Source organism: Nannospalax galili, unplaced genomic scaffold (genome assembly GCF_000622305.1).
Source record: "Nannospalax galili isolate Female #2095 unplaced genomic scaffold, S.galili_v1.0 scaffold599, whole genome shotgun sequence".
NCBI classification, from domain to species: domain Eukaryota; kingdom Metazoa; phylum Chordata; class Mammalia; order Rodentia; family Spalacidae; genus Nannospalax; species Nannospalax galili.
This window is the reverse complement of record NW_008343079.1, coordinates 1,038,432-1,052,105: the sequence shown is the minus strand read 5'-3', so window position 1 is coordinate 1,052,105 and position 13,674 is coordinate 1,038,432. Positions and strand designations below refer to the sequence as shown.

The 13,674-nt window shown below is 37.0% G+C and overlaps 1 protein-coding gene across 5 annotated transcripts in view; it reads right to left on the bottom strand.

Moving 5' to 3' along the window:
- Opa1 (OPA1 mitochondrial dynamin like GTPase) overlaps window positions 1–13,674 on the bottom strand; it is a 96,809-nt gene that overhangs the window by 43,376 nt on the left and 39,759 nt on the right. For all 5 annotated transcript variants that reach the window (XM_017799622.2, XM_029566387.1, XM_029566388.1 and 2 more), the window contains 9 exons: window positions 13,067–13,139; window positions 12,893–12,965; window positions 11,945–12,060; window positions 10,964–11,028; window positions 9,952–10,028; window positions 5,664–5,829; window positions 2,863–3,015; window positions 1,120–1,228; window positions 403–482 (listed from right to left, as the gene is read on the bottom strand). In XM_017799622.2, coding sequence (XP_017655111.1) covers window positions 403–482; window positions 1,120–1,228; window positions 2,863–3,015; window positions 5,664–5,829; window positions 9,952–10,028; window positions 10,964–11,028; window positions 11,945–12,060; window positions 12,893–12,965; window positions 13,067–13,139 — 912 coding nt within the window. The remainder of the gene's footprint in view (window positions 1–402; window positions 483–1,119; window positions 1,229–2,862; window positions 3,016–5,663; window positions 5,830–9,951; window positions 10,029–10,963; window positions 11,029–11,944; window positions 12,061–12,892; window positions 12,966–13,066; window positions 13,140–13,674) is intronic.

The following is a 13,674-nucleotide window of genomic DNA, read 5'->3' as shown; positions in this document are numbered from 1 at the left end:
TTGACATTGAGACGTTTTCACATGCATTTCTAATCTCTATATACATGACTATTACTAGTCACAGTTGGTTACTTTCTGAGCTTCTAGGCATCTGAGCATGAATATAAAGTCATCAGGTAGATTTCAATGGTAATGTTTTTCACATCTACTAATTATTGTTTTTTAATCATTATTACATTTTAATGCTTAAACTGAAATGAACAAAATGAAGGCAGACATGGTGGCTCATACCCACAATCCCAGCAAGAGAGAGACTGAGGTAGAAAAATTGCTGAGAGTTTGTGGCCAGCCTGGGATATATAGTGAATTCCAGGTCATCCTGGGCCACTGAAAAATAAAAATACCAAACTAAACTATGAATAAAATGCTATCATTATAAGAACAGAGATTTGGTTTTTCTACCTGTTCTTGAGTCCGATTTTTCCAGTACAACCATCTCTTTTTCCAGTCTGGCCCTATCATGTTTTCAATAGCATTTTCGGCTAGAAAAAAAACAAAACAAAACATTTTAATTAATCCATTAAGAATTTTATAATTTACCAAGAAAAGAAATTTTAACAATGGTTATACTTTCTTAACTATTTTCTAAGGTTGTATTAATATGAAATCAGTTAAAAGAACAATTATATGATTAATATGGAACATGTATAACAATTATACATGCGTTTAAATCTATGAAAAGCACAACTGTTTATAGAACTCCCATAAGTATAGCAGCAAACACAAATAGCCTGAACTACAGCCTTTTGGAATAGGAGTACATGTAAGTATCATGTGTCCAATTTGTTTATTCTTTACTAGTCATAAAGCTACAGGTTGAAAAATCCCATGAATAAATATTCTACTGCATTCATGACAAGACCTTGAAATGTTAATTATATATTCAAAACATTTATTATTTGTGCACATGATGTGCATGTGAGTGCAGGAGCACACGTGCCACGGTGCGAGTATGGAGGACAACTTCTGGGAGTCTTTTTCTCCTACTGGGTGGGTTCCAGGGATGGAACTCAGGTTGTCAGGCTTGTGCTGCAAATGTTTTCCCCTTGAGCTATTTTGATGGATCATTAATTATATTTTTCCAATGTTCAGAAATCAAGAGCTTGTGTTCCTACTTACTATCTTTGAGACGAGCCTGAAGTGCCTCTTCCATAAAATAAATAGCTGCATCCCACTGCTGCTTATCAGATATGGATCGGTCTTCCAAAGCATTGTGCTGAATAACCCTCTGAAATGGTTAGGACAGAAAAAACTGATTCAACCTAGGTCTCTTCATTTCAGTAATTTTGTTTAAACTGACAGCTTAAACATCATGGCTAGAACCTAACATCCAGAGAATACTTATAACATACTGCAGTTTCTTTTCTCTTGCCATAAGAACTATACAGTAGCATTTTCAAAACAGGACAGAAGAAATTATTAAGCACCATCTCACTGCTACAGCAAAAAATAGTAACAGGGCAAAGGTTCAGACAACTAGCCAATCATAAGCATTAGCTATTCTTTTTTCAACTGAAAACTGGTTTCCAACTTTTTAAAACTTTGGGTGAATGAATGAGATTAGTGCCCTTTTAGAAAACCAACCTTTAAGGGATTTAAAGAATAACTACAGTTTTCAAACATGAAGATAATATTTCTTCAAAATGAAATTATAATTACAAACATTTCTTAGTAAGACACATACTTTTCTAGAGAACTGCTCAATCTTTTCATTTAGTATTACCTCTTATGACTTTCTAGCAGAGGTGGTATAAAGGTTTGATTATGGTAGTAGGAGCATGCTACATAATTAAGATATATCAAGTGGTCAGGAGTGAGGCCTTGTAGTCCGATCAGGTGCAAAGGCAGCTCTGCCAATGAGGATACAGGACCGTGGTTGTTGTGACATGAACTGTCCCACCAAAAGGCTTGGCCCCTTGATGTTGGCACTCTAGAAAGGTGATTGGATCATGAGGGTGCAAACTTCATCAATGGGTGAAACCACTGATAAGTCGATCTGAATGGAGCATAAGAAGGTGGGGCCTGGGTAGAGAAAGTGGTCATTTTGAAGGTTGTACTTTGTTTCTGATCTCTTCCTTTCTCTCCGCATCTTGGCTGTTTTGAACTGAGCAGCTCTCCTCCACCATTCCTTACCATCATGATGGTTTTGCCTTACCATAGGCCTAAAGCACTGGATCAACCAACCCTCAGACTGAAACCTCTGGAACTATGAGCCTAAGTAAGTCTTTCTTTTTTTATCTCATAGTTACTTAAGAATTGAATCAAGCTCTGGGCCTGATGGGCCAGGTCCATATCCCAGCTATTCAGGAGACTGAGGCAGGAGGACTGAAAGTTCAGGGCTGGCTTCAGCTACAGAGTAAGTTCAAGGTCAGCTTGGACAACTTGGTGAGACCTTATTTTGAAAAACTAAAAAAAGAAGCAAGAAGAGAGCTGGGGATACAGCTAGGTGATTGAGTCTTGCCTAGTATATATGTTCAGTTTCCGAAAAAAAAAAATCAGTCAAATGATACTTGTAAAAACAGAGTTGTTGCTGGAACATGAGAGACATCAGTGTATGGTACTAGGTTTTTAGACCCAGGATATCTACAGACAAGCGCATGAAACAGTTAATGGATGGTAATTTTTGGGAACATGTGAAATTACTTTTCTGAAATGGCAGTCAAGAAAGAAAGAGCAAAGGGCTATTTTAGAAGGGCCAGAGGAGTGTTAAAGGGCAGATTAAAAATCATAACTCTATTATTTTACAATGTTATTTTAAAAGAATGTAATTTACATGGTCATGGGAAAATCCTATGAAAGAGTATCAGTTTGGGAAACCCTACAAAAATGAAATCTGATATCCTAATTAGGAAAGTGACATACCAAGCTATCTTCTGCAAAGTCATTCCACTTGTGGCGCTTGATACTTTCTTCCTTAACAGCCTCTTTAAGTTTGTCAAATATGTCATCATGCTCCTTTCCTTTGGGTTCGGTCATGAAGCGGGAAAATTCTTCTTGTAGTGTCTCCCACGCAACCTAGATTTAAAAGAAAGCAAGCTGTATTTATCCTAATACTTTTATTTAATACAGATGAAAAAATAACAATAATTCATGTTATCAGATGTATTACACCAATGTATCAAGAAATGCATTATTCATTAATGAATGCATATACATGAATAAAAAAGCAGCAATTATAAGGTCTTGTTGAGATTTTACACTCTGCTAGACAAGCAGTGCTTTTTAAACTTATTATTATTATTTTTTAACTTTTACAAAAACTTTATTGAGAATTTCATACATGTATATAAGGTGTTTTGATCAAATCCATAAATCCATGTCCACTCCCTCCCCTCCAACATTCCCCCCTTTGAAGAGGTAACCCTAATTATTTATTATTTATTTTATGTGTATGATGTATTGCCTGCATGTAAGTAAGTGCACCTGTGTCATTCAGTGTCCACAGAGGACCGAAGAGGCTGCCAGATCCCCTGGAACTGGTGTTATGGACAGTTGTTAGCTGCCATGTGGATGCTGGGATTCGAACCTTGTCTTCTGTAAGAACAGTCAGTGTTCTTAACCGCACCATCTCTCTAGTCCCAATAAGCAGTGTTTTAAACTTAAAGCTTTTAATGGCCTCTTATACATATCTGCAACTCCAGCTCTTGAGAATAATCTGGAAATAATAAAGTCATATTCCCACAGGACCCCACTTGCTGGGCTGACCAGAGTTGTCTTCTTTCCATGAGGCCTGCATTCCAGGTCTGCCACCACCTTAGCTCACTAACTTATTTCAACCAGTAAGACATTTCAGCTTGCCTGTCTTTTGTATGCCATACAGAGTTTAAGATTTCTTAGTCATTGAGCCAATCATCTTTACATTTTTGCCTTTAAGCAAAGATGCATCAATACCTTCAAATAGTGCTAAGCATTATTCAGCTTTGTGGTACAGCTAACTTTTAACTATCTCAACTGTGAAAGAGCACAGGGTCAAAAGTAACTAAAGAACTAAGTCTATACACACAGTTGGTAGTTGAGGCTTTTTTGATTGTTCTACATAGCCTAGGCTGGCAGTGAACTTGGGGCAATGTCCTGCCTCAACCTCTGGGGTGCTAGGCATGTACTACCATGCCCTGCATGGGGTGGGTGTGAACCTATAGCTTCCTACTCTAATCAGGACCACATCCTTTCTTCCGACTCTGAATACTCAGGGCGGAAAGTGGAAAGAGGATCCTGGCAGTGCTGACCATCCTCACTGCCACTGCCGTGGGACCATCCCATCATGGCACACCCCAAGAACACTGTCTGGGCCAGGCGTGAGGGGCACTAGCAAAGAAGTGGCAGCGGCTCTCCAGTTGTTTTCATGGACAGCAGGACAAGCAAGAAATGAGAGGTTCAGCAACATGTAACTTAGGCAGAGGCTGCAAAAGCTGCTACAAATAGAGGCTGAGGAAACAGAACAGTGGGGGAAGAAGCCAGTGCTGGAGGAGGACAGAAAAGAACGCTCGGACTGAGTGAGTAGAAATGGACACTTTGGTTCCAATTCAGGTATGAAAAGCAAAATCACTTTTAGTGTTGACCCCCTTTTTTTATTTTTTTGGTCTTTTTGAGACAGGGTCTCCCTGTAGGCCCAGCTGTCCTGGAACTCACTATGTAGACCAGGCTGGCCTTGAACTCAGAGATCTACCTGCCTCTGCCTCCCGAGTGCTGGGATTAAAGGCGTGTGCCACCATGCCCAGCAACCCCAATTTTTAAACACAACCTTACAAAGCCTAGGACACATTGACTCTTAGCTAGAGTAAAGGGATCGGACAAATGAGTTTTGGATAATGATGATCCTAAGAATAGTGGCTGCATTTCCCAAGTAGTTATCATGGGCCAGGAGTCTCCTAAGTTTTTTTCCGTATCTTAACTTATTTAATCCTTACAATATCCTTGGGAGCTGGGCAATATTATCATCTCAACTTTTCAGATGAAGAAACAGGAAGGTCAAGCAAATTGACTAATCATCACAGTTTTTAGATGGTAGGGCCAAGATACTGGAAATGGATGCTTTTTTTCTTTCTTGTTTTTTCTTTTTCTTATAAATTTATTATTGTTATTATCATCATCATCATTATTATTATTAACATCAGTTTGGTCTTTTTGAGATTGGGTCTCCCTGTAGCCACAGCTAGCCTGGAACTCACAGAGACGAGCCTGTATCTGCCTCCCAAGGGCTGGGATTAAGGGCAGTGCCACCACGTCATCCTTTCCCCATTAAAAAAAAAAAAAAATTCCTAGTCTAATTCAGGAGGATCCTAACCCAAACAATGCTTGTTTAAGTGCAACTGAATTCTGTAGAAAATTTAAAAATGAAAATGTCTGGTTCATTAAAGACGTGCCTTATAGAATCCCAATCCACAGAAGTTCAAAATATTGCAATGTCAATGAAATTTGTCTGGTTTTATTAAATGTTGTCTTAGGAAGGAGAACCAAGGCCTTTGGGCAACTTGATTAATAAACTTTTATACTATCAACTAATAGTAGTATTAAAGTTCATTCCAACACAGATAAAGAACAGAGCTCAAATAAAATATAAAGGCCCCAAAGAAAGATAGTGCGATGGGAACAGAGTCTAAAATCTCAGGACCTAGTCTCTTCAGATAGTGCTCCTTACCCATTTAATTAAATTATATCCTAACCTCTACTGCTTTATTAGGAAGCTGTTTGTCAGTCCACTGTTTAAGCTTGATATCCACTGTAGTATTAAATGTTCCCGAATTCATGGTTTGTGCAGCTGGAAGGTAGATGTTTTCAATCACGTGAGTTGATACTCTTTCCCACAAAGATTGTTGAAGGATTTCCTCCCTGTAATTGAAAAGTTTCAAGAAAGCCCAGTTTATATATGGTATTTTTAAAAAATAGCTTGAAATATCATTAACTATAATAATAAACTACACATATTTAAAGATTTGATAAAATTTGGCATATGTGAATCTGTGAATCACAGTAATCAAGATAAATATCTCCCACTGGAGTTGTAACCACTCTCTTCGCTATTATGATTTACTTGTATTTTCGAGAACTTTCCATGAATGGAATCACGTAGCATGCGCTCTTTTTCGTCTACTTTCACTCCTCTGTGATGTGTGTGTATTACTATTTCACTTCTTTTTACTGCTGAGCACTGTCTACTGCATAGATTGATTCACCCATCTACCTGTTGATGGTCATGTGCTAATTGTGGGCTATGACAAAGAAAGCTGCTGTGGGCATTCATTTGCATATCTCTGTGAGGATATATGCTTTTATTCTTGACTACATATCTAAGGGTGGAATGGCTGGATCAGATGGCAGTTGCTTAACTTCTTAAGACATTGCTCTTTTCCAAAATAACTGCATCATTTTACATTTCTACTAGCAGAGGGGAGTCCTAGAAACCCTATCCCCTTGTCAACACTTGGTAGACCTTGTCTCAACTTTGGAGTTTTTTAGTGGGATGTAGAGTTTTTACAGTGGGCTCTCATTGTGGTTTGCATTTCCCTAATGAATAATAATTCTAAGCATCTTTTCATGTGCGTGTTTGCTTAGTACTAAACATGCTTTGTATGTGTTTACCATGGAGTCCAAGACTGAAATTTTGATATAATTTTCATAATACTATATCACAAAGCATAGATTATTATAGGATATCATAATAAAATATTTTAACACTTCATGACCAAGATGGTAGCATAAAGACATATAAAAATCTGTTTTATAAGATGTCTTTTAAGAATAAGATCTCTATAGGAGAAAAAAAGGCAAATATTCCCACTATGAACATATTTAAATTCTCAAGAAATTATTTATTTGGCTTCTTCTGAACTAAATTCTACTATAAACCAAATGAAGCCAAAAAGCAACAAGAAACAAAATCCACACAAATCTACACTGCTCATCATATGGTTGATCATGGGTATAACCACAACCCAGAGTAAAGAGTAGAAACATCCCTGCTGTCAAAAGCCAAGTGCCACTTTCCATCATTTCCCTGGCAAGGTGACAAGCTGCACTCTGCCCAAGACTAAGCCATTGTTCTAGGCTGCTGGTCTCACTAACCTGAAGGCCTTTGTTTAGTTATAAGCAGGAGAGGAAAGATTATGAGGCGATGACAGATTGCCTAATGGCAGAAAAAGAATTTCAGGAGCAAGGTGGAAGAAAAAGAAGGGCCTCTTACTCAGATACCATTTTAAACACAAACTTAAAAAGATTTCTAAAAAAGAAAAGGAAGACCAGGATGTAGTCTCTGACTACCAAGGCATTTTCTATGCCCTTAAGAACAGACTCAGTGTTATTTTTTTTTCTTAGAGTATGAGGCCAGGAATCTTATGCCAAACATTTTTATTTTTATTTTTTTTTTAGTCTTTTTGAGACAGAGTCTTCCTGTAGTCCCAGCTGTCCTGGAACTCACTATATAGACCAGGCTGGCCTTGAAAGCACAGAGATCTGCCCTGCCTCTGCCTCCCAAGTGCTGGAATTAAAGGTGTGTGCCACCAAGCCCAGCCAACATTTTTATTTCTTAAAAAAAAAAGACGGGGTCTCCCTGTAGCCCCAGCTGTCCTGGAACTCTTGATGTAGACCAGGTCAGCCTCGATCTCACAGAGATCCACCTGCCTCTGCCTCCCAAGTGTTGGGATTCAAGTTGTACACCACCAGCTGGAAGCCAAGCACACTTTTAAGGAAACGGTAACAAAATGCTATCAAATCCCGACCAGCCTGATGCTTTCCAAGCACCCATCTTAAAATGTCACATACTGGCCGGGTATAGTGGTGCATGCCTTTAATCCCAGCACTCAGGTGGCAGAGGCAGGCGGATCTCTGTGGTGAGTTCGAGGCCAGCCTGGTTAAAAAAAAAAAAAAAAAAAAAAAAAAAAAAAAAAAGTCACATAGTGGCATTATGCAAAAGATACCAATAAAAACTCCTAAGGTATTTCCAACTACATTACTAAAATATCTTAGGTCTAATGTAGTTAAATCATTGCAGCATGAACAGTATGAAGAGTTAAGGAGGACTGGCTATTCTGATCTTTTTTTTGAAACAGGATTTCCTTTCCTGTAGCCCTAGCTGGCCTGGAACTCACTATGTAGAGTAGGCCAGCCTAGAATTCAGAGATCCACCTGCCCTCTGCCTCCCAAGTGCTGGGAGTACAGGTGTGCGCCACCACGCTGGGCTCTATTCTGATCTTTGTAACAAACCCTACAGTCTGAAATCAGAAAGCTAATGAAAAAATGATAGAGATCATGTGATCAGACAGCTAATAATTCTCTGGCCGGCAGATGTTCTAGTTCTCAGCTGTGTCTTTTCCATGAGTGATCTCATGGTACTTCTTTCTTGTCCTTTTACAATTCTGTTTAGTCTCCTATGTACTAAATAAAGTTACCTTTTACACTTATTCCAGTGTGGGTATAATATATTTTAGAGTTGCTCTGCCTAAGAAAATTTACTTTATTCTCATTTTGTGACAATAGAAATTTGCAGAAGCATTGTATTTTTCTCTTACCATAAATAGCAAATATTTGCCAGTTTTAATCTCTCCTTGTACAAAAAAGATCTGGTTTTATTTATGCTGTTGGTTGACTAATCACATACATATGACACAAACTATTATGTTTCTTATTTCAGTTCAGTGACTTTGTGTAACTCAGCTTTTTAAGTTTAAAGAACAATATAGATATGTAGATATATACATAAAGTAAAATTGAAATACAAGTATATATAATCAATACAATGCTAGTTGCTTTCTTAGGTTATATGAGGGTAACATACATAAAAATTATTTATAAATCATAACTAATGGACTGAGGATGCAGCTTAGTAGTAGAGTACTTGCTTAGCAAGTTAAGGCCGTGGGTTCCATCCCTTCTCCCTTCCCCCAAAAAGGAAAGGAAAAAATAAGCACCTATAAATAATCCCACTGAGGAAGAAATGCACTGAGATTGGGAAAGTAGTGAGAAGAAATTAAAACTTAAGGACTAGATGCTGGTGTCTTGACTTAGTGGTGACAGTCTGTGACTCACCAAACAGAAGAAATACTGAAAACATTTAACATGAATAATGGTAAGAATAGTTCTGTTCCAAGAATGATAGATTCTTAAAAATACCACCAATTTATTAGCAGGTAATTTAGGCATGAGGAATTTGTTACTTAAAATATAAATACAGATCTCCAGACTATTTACATCCAGCTTGCTTGAGCTACATGTGGTCTTTATTCAATTTGTTATGAGATCACACTACACAGCATGGGCTGGCTTGGAATTTGTGATCCTCCTGCTTCCACCTCCTGCATGCTGGGATTCCAAGTGTGTGCCACCATTCCTGGTTTAGTTTATTTTTTTTATAATGCTCCATTCTAATTCCAATAAATTTAAGAATGCCCATATTAATATAAATATAAATCATAGATGATAGCTTGCCTTAAGAGATTCACAAGACAAATTTTCAAAAAGGATGAATTTACTATTTAATACCGAATCACAAGAGCGAATTAATGAAAAATGTTGTGTCCAACATAGTCAGTAATGATACAGAAAGCATCAATTACTCTTACTCTGAAGTGAGAGTTTGAAAATACCTATTCTTCCTTTACCAATTAATTTGATCATAATGTGGCTCTAATTAATAATAACCAGTCCTGGTAGGTAATTTGCTATTACCTAAAACAGAACTTTATGAAACTTAAGCTTAAACGTTTTATAGAAATCAAAGTCTGTATTGATTGAGCATAAAGCCAAGAAGAGCCAAAGATAGATCCAGACTAAAAAGGACCCCAGAGTAAGCTACTGTCCAAAGATTCAATTGATGAGACTACACCTGCAGTTATTTTTAAGGAGACATGCTTTATTCTTTCCCTACTTCCTTTGGAGGGATGAACTAGGTTACAATAAATTGATGCTTCCTCATAAGTCATAGACTAAAAGACGTCGAAAAAAGGGACTAATACTTACCAGTGTTTTGGTGTGACCTGGCTCAGACTGATAACTTCATCGAGGATCTCATTTTTAGCTTTTTCGAATAGTTCATTCTAGGCAACACAGACACAAGTTAAGATTTTCATAGGACAGTAAATTTGCCCTATCATGCTCTTCAGATAACCAAACAGACATAGAGTAGTAGACTGAGTTTCAGTTTGAAAAGAGAAGACCAGCAAAAATGAACTTTCATTCTCCTTTTAGGAATATCATTATCCAGATAAGGATGAAGAAGCTGGTATAGCCAGATGTCCACCTGACTCATTTCTGGATGCAGTTTTCCACCTAACATTTATTCATATAACATTTCCACATAGAAAATGTTAAAGTGCCAACACACACGGTTTAGTGCATCAGTAATTCTTAAGTTAATATTGGGTTTTATAACTAAAGCTATTTTAAAATCAAAGAAAACAATATTTAATTTTTCACTAAATTAGATTATACATCGCCAGTGTAAATACTGAGAATATAAAAACTGGATATATAGCTAAAATGAATTTGGATTACATAAATATACTAATTCCTTAAGACTATTAAAGAACATTCTTTATTTTGTCAGATACATTTAAACACTTGATTCTGTATCTTGAGTGATTCCTACTTTTAAATGTTATAAACTAAAAATTTTAAATTATTCTAGAAGATATAATTACTCCCAAGTAGTTATGTTAAAAACAGGAGTTTAGCTTGCCAGATTTCTCTCATCAACAACAACTTTGTTAGAATACATTAAATTAAAATATATGTAAGATTTATGTGTGGGGGGCTGGAGAGATGGCTCAGCAGTTAAAAGCATACTGGCTGCTCTTGCAGAGGACCTGAGCACCCACATGGTGGCTAACAAATGTCTGTAACTCCAGTTCCAGAGGATCTGACACCTTTTTCTGACCTCTGTGGGCACTGAATGACATGGGTGCACCTACCTACATGCAGGCAATACACTTATACACATTAAAAAAAAGATATGCAGGATACCAACTATTACCCGGTCAAGTTCTCGTAGGCGAGGGTAGTTATTCTTCCACTCCGTTTCAAGGTTAAAACGTGTTGCTGAGGAAAAAGGAAAATGTTTACTCTCGATGGCGCTTTCTTCCCAGATGTTGTAGTAAAAGGCTATTATGCATATCTTCTATTGAGAGTGTGTCTGTGGTGCCTTAATACTCTGAAATCTATTATTATAACAGCTTTGTAAGCTATTCTCCTTGATTCTAGCTTCTTCACTTTCATTTCACAGATCCACAGCTGTAGCAGTTGAGTTCAACAGCTAAGAGAATGCCAGCTGGGGCCATACCACATTCTAGGTCTAACGTCTAACTACTATGTGACATTGGTTGTGCCAGTTACTCGGCACCTTTGTTTTCTCTTCTGTAAAATGGGAATAAAAAGAATACTTAAAGGCATGCACTAGCAAGCCCAGCTCCCTTAGATATTTTCTTAAAGCATATAGCTTCAAAACAGATAAAAAATAATAAATGGCTTATACTTATTAAAAAAAAAAAAAAAAAAAAAGGAATACTTCCAAGGCTGTTGCAGTCCTAAGGGGGATAAATGGTAAGCAAAATTTCCAAATGGCAAGGGGAAGGAGAATACATTCTCCCTGTTTGAAATTATGGAAGCAAAGACCTGGGGCAGGAAGTGTGGGGTTGGGAGAACAGTATGAGGCAGCTAAAGCACAAGGTGCTCTGCTTTCCAGGTGGGCTCTCTTCTGCATATGAAAGAGGAGCCCACACTCTCTGTAGTTAAGCTCTCTCAAACACTACCACACACTGGCTACTTCTAACAACTCTGTAATGGTACCCCTGAAAGGGCAATAGAAGGTTTGCATTTTCCCACTGTCCATGCATTATCTAACAGTAAATCAGCTACTAGGTCACTGAGAAAAGGAGTAAAAAAGCCGATGAATGCTAAAGGCTGTCAACTAATATAACACCTGAATGTGCACACTCATTTTAATAAGCCAACATACCTTTGAAGCTATCAGCCTGTTGTTCAACTGACTCTCGAACCATTTTCCAAAAGCAGTCAGATACAGCAAGGCTTAAATTTCTTGTAGTTACTTGATGTGCCTTCAGCATACTTGTCCTACAAAAAAACAGGGGTAAAATGTATTAAAATTACAGAAGAGCAATAAGAATACTAGCAAGTATGAGAATGTACAATCAGAACAGCCACTCATACCCACATACTGTCTAGCGAAACTTTCTGCAATGAAGAAAATGGTCCATATCTAAGCTGTCCAATAAAGTAAACACTAGTCACATGGACTACTGAGCTCTTGAAGTATGTGGCCAGTGAGACTGAGCTGAGGAGATGAAATTTACCTGCTGGAATTCAAACTAGTTCAGGAGTATATATGACTAGTGAGTACCACAGTGGACAGCACAGTGCTTGTCAGTTCCTTCCCAAGAAAAAGAAATTTCTCTAGCTATGTTTGCAAAAATTATCTTTACTTACAAACTAAAGGCAAACATGCTTTTCTATTTTTAGAAACTCTCTCAATATAAAGCTTTAGTATAATTCAAATGCCATAATTTAGTTCTTCATTTTGCCTTGTGGTTTAGTATCTTATTTTCTGTCAATATCTATTTAGGAATATCTCTTTGCTATCTCCCCTTCCAACTTTCTCTAAAATTGTTAGAGAAATGTTCCCACATATTTAAAAAAGAAAATATCAATTAAAAAAAAGTATCACATTCTAGGCAAAACAACTTAAGAGGTGTGAGAGTTATCACTCAGTGTCCATGGCCAGAGGCAGTGTGCCTTTCCAGTTATCTGCAGTACCATGTGATAAAGGGCTCTCAAGGACAGCCTTCCTTAGATTCAGACCACTGTGTGGGAAGATAGCTAGCAATAAGCTAATAGTTACAAAGCTATGTTCTCATCGTAAAGTTAAGTATCTTAATGTGACACCTACTTTAGGAGTTTGGAATTCTGAAAAAATTCTTCTTCATATTCTCTTATTGCTTCAATGCTTTCAGAGCTGTTTCCTAGGAAAGATGGTGACCACATTTTCACCAAGAAAATTAATCTTTGTCATCTGAAAACAACAAAAACTAAAACAAAGTTATAACGATCCAGTTTTGCATACCTTTTCCTGTTACAACAGCAAAATAACCCAGAGCTTTCATTGGAAAGAGCTTTCCTTCAATTATCTGTTGAATCTGTTTTAATAAGTTGGAAAAAATAAGTGTGAAATATGAACTCAGCTTTTAAAATCATAATATACAATTGAGAAGGCAAAATAATTAAAAATGCTGTATATATTTATCAAAATTAGACAAATCTGTCTTATTATTTGAGGGAAATACATTTAATTTTACTATATTGAAAATGTATTAAAATGTATATGCCAAAATTAAAACTTGAAATGATATTTGTGAGTCAGACCTTGGTTAGAATTCTTGCTCTGCCATTTACTAGCAATGTGGGTTTAAGTAAATAAATTTAATTTTTTAAAAAAGGGTTGCTGAGACTGTAAGATAGTCAAATTTAATTAGCACAGTACAGGGCACAGAGACGTACCCAATACACAGCTTTATTATTACTTCCTCATAGTTTCTTTCAAAATCTAAATTCTTTAACTATTATTTTTAATTTTTTTTCTTTTTAGTTTTATTATTTTTATTTTATGAGTGTATTTCCTTCATGTAGGTAGGTGCACCTGTGTTGTACAATGCCCGAGGAGGTCAGAAGAGG